This window comes from Piliocolobus tephrosceles, chromosome 12, assembly GCF_002776525.5.
Source record: "Piliocolobus tephrosceles isolate RC106 chromosome 12, ASM277652v3, whole genome shotgun sequence".
NCBI lineage: Eukaryota > Metazoa > Chordata > Mammalia > Primates > Cercopithecidae > Piliocolobus > Piliocolobus tephrosceles.
The window spans coordinates 110,915,181-110,921,152 of record NC_045445.1 but is presented as its reverse complement, the minus strand read 5'-3'; the positions used below and the strand labels follow the sequence as shown (position 1 = coordinate 110,921,152).

The 5,972-nt window shown below is 45.4% G+C and overlaps 1 protein-coding gene across 2 annotated transcripts in view; it reads left to right on the top strand.

Moving 5' to 3' along the window:
* The first annotated feature begins 1,884 nt into the window (after positions 1-1,884).
* Positions 1,885-5,972, top strand: part of PRRG1 (proline rich and Gla domain 1) — a 112,846-nt gene continuing 108,758 nt past the window's right edge. Inside the window, exon 1 of one of the 2 annotated variants that reach the window (XM_023202673.1) lies at positions 1,885-2,005. Coding sequence is in view for 1 of the 2 variants with exons in the window: in XM_023202672.1 (XP_023058440.1) it covers positions 2,152-2,194 (43 nt within the window). In the remaining variant the exon portion in view is untranslated. Of the gene's footprint in view, positions 2,195-5,972 lie in introns of both variants that reach the window. The other variant, XM_023202672.1, reaches the window with a different exon arrangement.

Sequence of the window (5,972 nt, the reverse complement as noted above, 5' to 3'; positions counted from 1 at the left end):
ATGGTACTCAATCCTACCCAATCAGATGCTTTAACTGTTGCTTTAAAAACTGGAAGTGAGAGAAGAGAGATACTTTCTGTCTGGTAGCAACTTGGTAGGTGTGAGCAACTTGTAAGAGGCCACGGTGCCAAACCAGCAGAACATGACTTTGAGATGTTCTGTTAGAATGACCCTGTCTGGATTGAGAGCCTGGGCTGGAATTTGAAGCATTCCTGTTGCTGGTTCCATTTAATCCTATGGCCAATCGTAGAAATAACCTTTCACAACTTGGGTTACACAATAACTTCCTCTTTTTGCCCAATCTACTTCAATCTAGTTTTTGTCATTTCAACCAAAATATCCTGAAAAATTTAGACAAAAAAGAAAAAAATAATCAAGTGAAAAGTTAAAAAAAAAACAACAACACATATACACATCTATTAAGGATGCAAATCTTACTTTTATTAACCCAGCATTTTTTGTTTTTTTAAGAACCTGTATGTGAAATATTTCACTAGTGAAATGAATAGGACAAAGTCCTGCTTCCAGGCACTTACAGATCTATTAATCGTGCAAAATTTGTGTCTACATTACCAATCTCCTTTTGGCAACAGATCTCTCTACATCCTCCCTAGGCTTATTTGACAAGTGCAAGATAGAAATGAGTTCTAGAAAATCTGATTTGTAAAATATATGAATGGAAGACAAGAAAGGTTAAATGGAAGAATTTCAGGATATTCAGATCTTTAAGGGCAATTACCAAATTCTCCCATAAAATGTCCCCATCACAGTTAAAATACTTGCTGGGAGAGACTATTGGTGTGGTCCTGTGGCAATTCGTTTATTCTTAATAAGAAGCCAAATGTTTCTTAATTCCATCACAATTAAAGTAAAAAGAAGGGGAAGTTAGTTTGGAATAAATCACTTCAGGCCCACAGCCCAGTTCACTTTGGATTCACTCAGGTGTGTGTTTATTTTAATAGCTGATCTGAAGGCATGTGAGATGCCACAGCTGAGCAGACTGTAAACAGAAAAGCATACAACTTAAAACCAAGCACGCATGCAGCATGGAATAATAATCAAGCTAGGCTCCTTATGATGCAAAATGCCAGAAAACCTCCAAGCATTAGGTCAAAGTTTACACAATAGCAAAAGCCATTTATTCTGTTTCTTAGAGGGGCCTGTAGAATTCTAAGGTTCAAGTTCTAAAATAGCTCTAGCTCTACCTAAAAAACGAGGTCAAAGATGGGTTTTCTTCCCAAGATATTTGGGAAAGTTTGTACAAGACTTTTTTTTTTTTTTTTTTTTTAAGAAAAAGCAGATGGTTGTCACCAAGGGTTGTCCGGAAACAGTGGCAAGGGAATTATTCCTCAAGGAAAGGGCAATTCTCTGAGCTTTAACAGTGGGCAATGGTCGAATAGTCACCAACCACGATCTGGGCTCACACGTAGCAAAGAGGTATATTAACTAGGATGCCCTACACAGGCGGTCTGTGGATGAGAAATCCTTATGCCCCTCACTTCACCAGGGCTGAAGAGTACGCGATGAGGAGAAACTACTAGGAAAAGGAATAATGTGTGGTGAGGTATGTATGCGAAAGAGAAAAAGGCTGGCGGGGACTTGCGGTAGCTAGAAGGAGAGACGTGGCGGCCCGAGGGCTGACTACTTGGGCCCGCGCCGAGCCAGGCTTTCTCCATAGTGCGTGTGGGAGTGCACAGACGGGTCTCGACGGCTTTTCTGTATGTGTTATAAATAAACCCCAAGAGTGGAAAGCTCCAGCAGGATGCCCTGCGCGCTGGTTCTTCCCAGCAGAAGCGGTGGAGGATCCGCCCCTCGTTTCCCACCCTCCGCCCCAGCTCGTTCCCGCCCCTTCTCTCCTAACCCCGCCCCAGCCCAGCCCCCGCCTCTTTCCACCTCCCTTCCAGTCCGCTCGCGGTTCCTGGCTCCGGCTAGGCTCCGCAGAAATAGGAGCGCGCAGGCGCGACGTGCGGATCGCAGAACGCCGAGTAGCGGAGCCGGACCCGCTGTGAGTGTGGTGGCCGCGCTGGGTTCCTAGCTGGGGAAACGTGATCGGGGCGAAGCGCCCCAGGAAGGATTGGGGTGTGTGGGGGTGACTTCTGTTCTGCCAGGAGAAACCCGTCAGATGTGCGGTAGCGTTGGTAGCGACGCTGCATGTGGGCGTCCGGCCAGGGCCGCGTGGGGAGCGGAGTGCGTGGTAGCGGGAGTGGGTGAGGGTGGGTATGACGAGAAAAATATTGAAGGAATGGGGTTCAGAGGCTGGAAGTCCGCACACAGGCTGGGCAGGACCGCGAGGCTTGCCAACGGTGCTGGAGGGTGTCCCAGCTTCAAGTTCAGTCCCCTGCTTGGTGCCCCTGAGGGACGTCCCAGGATCATCCCCTCCTCCAGCGCTGATTTCTCTGGTGCCGAGTTGCTAGAAACATTCCCCGTCGGAGGGGAAAGGATTTGGAGGCGGTGGACTGTCGGCCCGGGCTAGTCCCAAGGAGGGCGTGGCATTCGTGTGACTTTCCTTTACCCACCCCCGGGAATGTGTCCCTCTTCTGGTCCATTGTGCCCGTGGACATTTTAACAAAGGCTATGACTGTTTTGTAGGCAGTGGCGGGTGACAGTGGGAGGGGGTGCGTGCGAGGTCGGTCGCGGTGCGGCCCTGGGGGACGGGAGAGCGGGGGGAGGGGGAGGCGGCGTGGAGGGAAGTGGAAGGAAGAGAAGAGTCTTCCTGCTTCAGCTTTTTCCCTTCTTCCTGGTCCGCTGAATTTGATCACTGGTAGGAACAGCCCCAAGAGGGATATGACTGGAAATTAGTGTGTGCGCGTTTGGACTCTGGCTCCAGCCACTGGTTTTTGTGATTGTGCTATGCATGTATTTTCTACGAGTCCCTTTAGGAGAAAAGCGAAGCTAATGGGATTTGAGAGGAAATAATTGAATGAAAGGATGAAGAGGTGGAGTAACAAAACTTAGAGCTTAATTATTTGTCTGTTGATGGTCATACTATAAAGCCAGACTTTGAAGGATGCGAAGGTGTCCAAGTCAGGGTAAGTGAAAAGTTGGTTAGGCTACTGTTGATTGTTTCAATCAAGAGTGGATTATTGGGCATGTGTGTGGATGTGCTGTCAAGATCTTGGGCCGACTCACTTTAGAACCTTTGAAAATAATATTAAGGATACAAAACACTAGGGCAAATGTTATAATATTGGATAAAGCTCCATATGCTTTCATTTTCAAACTTAGGGACTTTTATGAAAGATAGTATATGTGTTCCCAAGCATAGATGTTGATATTTTTCCTCATTTGTTTTAAGTTAATACAACAAAATAAACTGAACTTCTTCCTCCTCCACCCCTTTCCCTTGATTGTAAATCCTGTTTTATAAACGTTTACTTTCTGAAGTATACTTAAAAACACAATTACCCCCCTAACCCCTACCCCTGCACCAACCCCAGGCATGAGGTGAACAGGATTTCTTCTGGTTTTGTTATGTTATTCTTTCTTTTTCTATTTTCCCAAATTTGGGGCAGGTGGGGGGCGGGGAGTGTTAGGGATACCTTTTCTCTTTTCTAAAAGTGCCTGATGAACTCCTATTCATCCTTCTAGACTTAACCTAATTCACTTCTCGAAAAATTTTGCCATCTACTCCAGAGTGAATTAATCACACCTTTTTCTGTTAAATTTATATCACTTGCCTTTTTTCTCCATTGCTACTAGACCCTCAGTCTTCTGTTACCCTTATACCTAGAGCTGCCTGGCATGTGGTAAGCAACTAATAAACTCACTTACAGATATATATTAATAAATGCTGTTAGAAAGGTAGTAATTCATAGGCTGGGCGCAGTGGCTCACTCCTGTAATCCCAGCACTTTGGGAGGCCGAGGCGGGCAGATCACGAGGTCAGGAGATCGAGAACACGGTGGCTAACACGGTGAAACCGCGTCTCTACTAAGAATACAAAAAAATTAGCCGGGCGTGGTGGTGGGCGTCTGTAGTCCCAGCTACTCGGGAGGCTGAGGCAGGAGAATGGTGTGAACCCGGGAGGTGGAGCTTGCAGTGAGCCGAGATCGCGCCACTACACTCCAGCCTGGGCAACAGAACGAAACTCCGTCTCAGAAAAACAAATAAAAGAAAAGAAAGAAAGATAGTAATTCATATTGCGTAAAGTTCATGGGATAATACAAGAAATTCAGAATTCTGAAATTGTATTTAATATTTGAGCAGCATTATTTGGAATATGGATAAGCACTGAGTGTGGAAATATGTTCTCATGTATTAGTTATAGTTTATCCTTCTAAAAAGAGGTGCAAAAACTCTACAGATAAAGGGAAAATAGGGATCAGAAAAAGGTGAAGTTTTTCAAAAGGCCAATTTCTGATACTAAAACTAGTGAAGTTAACTATTTGTAGAAAGACACAAATAGGTTGCTGCTGGAATTTAGGAAGTACTGCAAATGAATCAAGTTGCCAGATGGTATTCTCTGAAGGGTGATATAACTAAAAAAAGCTGTAACCTAACCAGTTGTATTATACTCCTTTTAAATCTTAAAGTATTTTCAGCCTTTGGCTAATGGGTCTCTTCATGTTACAGTTCCCTGATAGGCTTGGTCTAACCATTTCTGCCAACCTGCCTTTGATATCTCTCTTAACTCCGCCAGGATCACTGGCCTTCCAGTTACCTCTGGCTCCTAACAGGAATTATCTTCCCCCTGCTCCTCACCTCCAGCCTTCTTCTCCTGAGTGGATTTATGTATTTGAGAAAATACCGTGAGCAAATGATCACTTACTTTATAAAAGAATGGAATTGGTTCTTTAGTTTAAAAATAAGTCAGGATTGGCTACCTGCTTAGTCTAGCCTTCTGTGCATGCAAAGCAGACAGAGAACTATGACCATTAGTAACCTTTATTTTTCTTCATTTTTCCCTTATTCATCTAAATGCAAAAGCACTTTTTAAAAATTTCACTTTTATTTATTTATTTATTTATTTTTTTGAGACGGAGTCTCGCTCTGTCGCCCAGGCTGGAGTGCAGTGGCCCGATCTCAGCTCACTGCAAGCTCCACCTCCTGGGTTTACGCCATTCTCCTGCCTCAGCCTCCTAAGTAGCTGGGACTACAGGCGCCGCCACCTCGCCCGGCTAGTTTTTTGTATTTTTTAGTAGAGACGGGGTTTCACCGTGTTAGCCAGGATGGTCTCGATCTCCTGACCTCGTGATCCGCCCGTCTCGGCCTCCCAAAGTGCTGGGATTACAGGCTTGAGCCACCGCGCCTGGCCTAAAATTTCACTTTTAAAAATAACATTAGTCATTGTTCCCAACACACTTCAAGTTAGTCCCTGTTTTATTTTTTATTTTTTATTTTTTTTGAGACGGAGTCTTGCTCTATCGCCCAGGCTGGAGTGCAGTGGTGCAATCTCAGCTCACTGCAAGCTCCGCCTCCCGGGTTCACGCCATTCTCCTGCCTCAGCCTCCTGAGTAGCTGGGACTACAGGTGCCCGCCACCACACCCGGCTAATTTTTTGTATTTTTAGTAGAGACGGGGTTTCACCGTGTTAGCTAGCCAGGATGGTCTCCATCTCCTGACCTTGTGATCCGCCCGCCTCGGCCTCCCAAAGTGCTGGGATTACAGGCGTCCCTGTTTTTTTTGACTAAAACTCAAAACTCGGGGAGGAAGAGTAGCATCCATAAAACTTTTTTTAAAGTTCTGCATCATCTGTGGACCTACTGAATGAAAAAATATTTGAAACCAACCATTGTGATTATGCCTTCCTTCTTAAAACATTCCTCACTTAGACTTCCTCCTCATATTTCTGATTTTTTCCTCTAATTCTTTGACCAGTTAACCTCAGTCACCTCCACAGTCTTCTTAGGGTTCTGTTCAAAACTCTTTTTTTTTTTTTTTTTGAGGCGGAGTCTCGCCCTGTCACCTGGACTGGAGTGCGGGGGCCCGCGCTCCGGCCCCTACCAGCTCCGCCCCCCGGGTTTACGCCATTC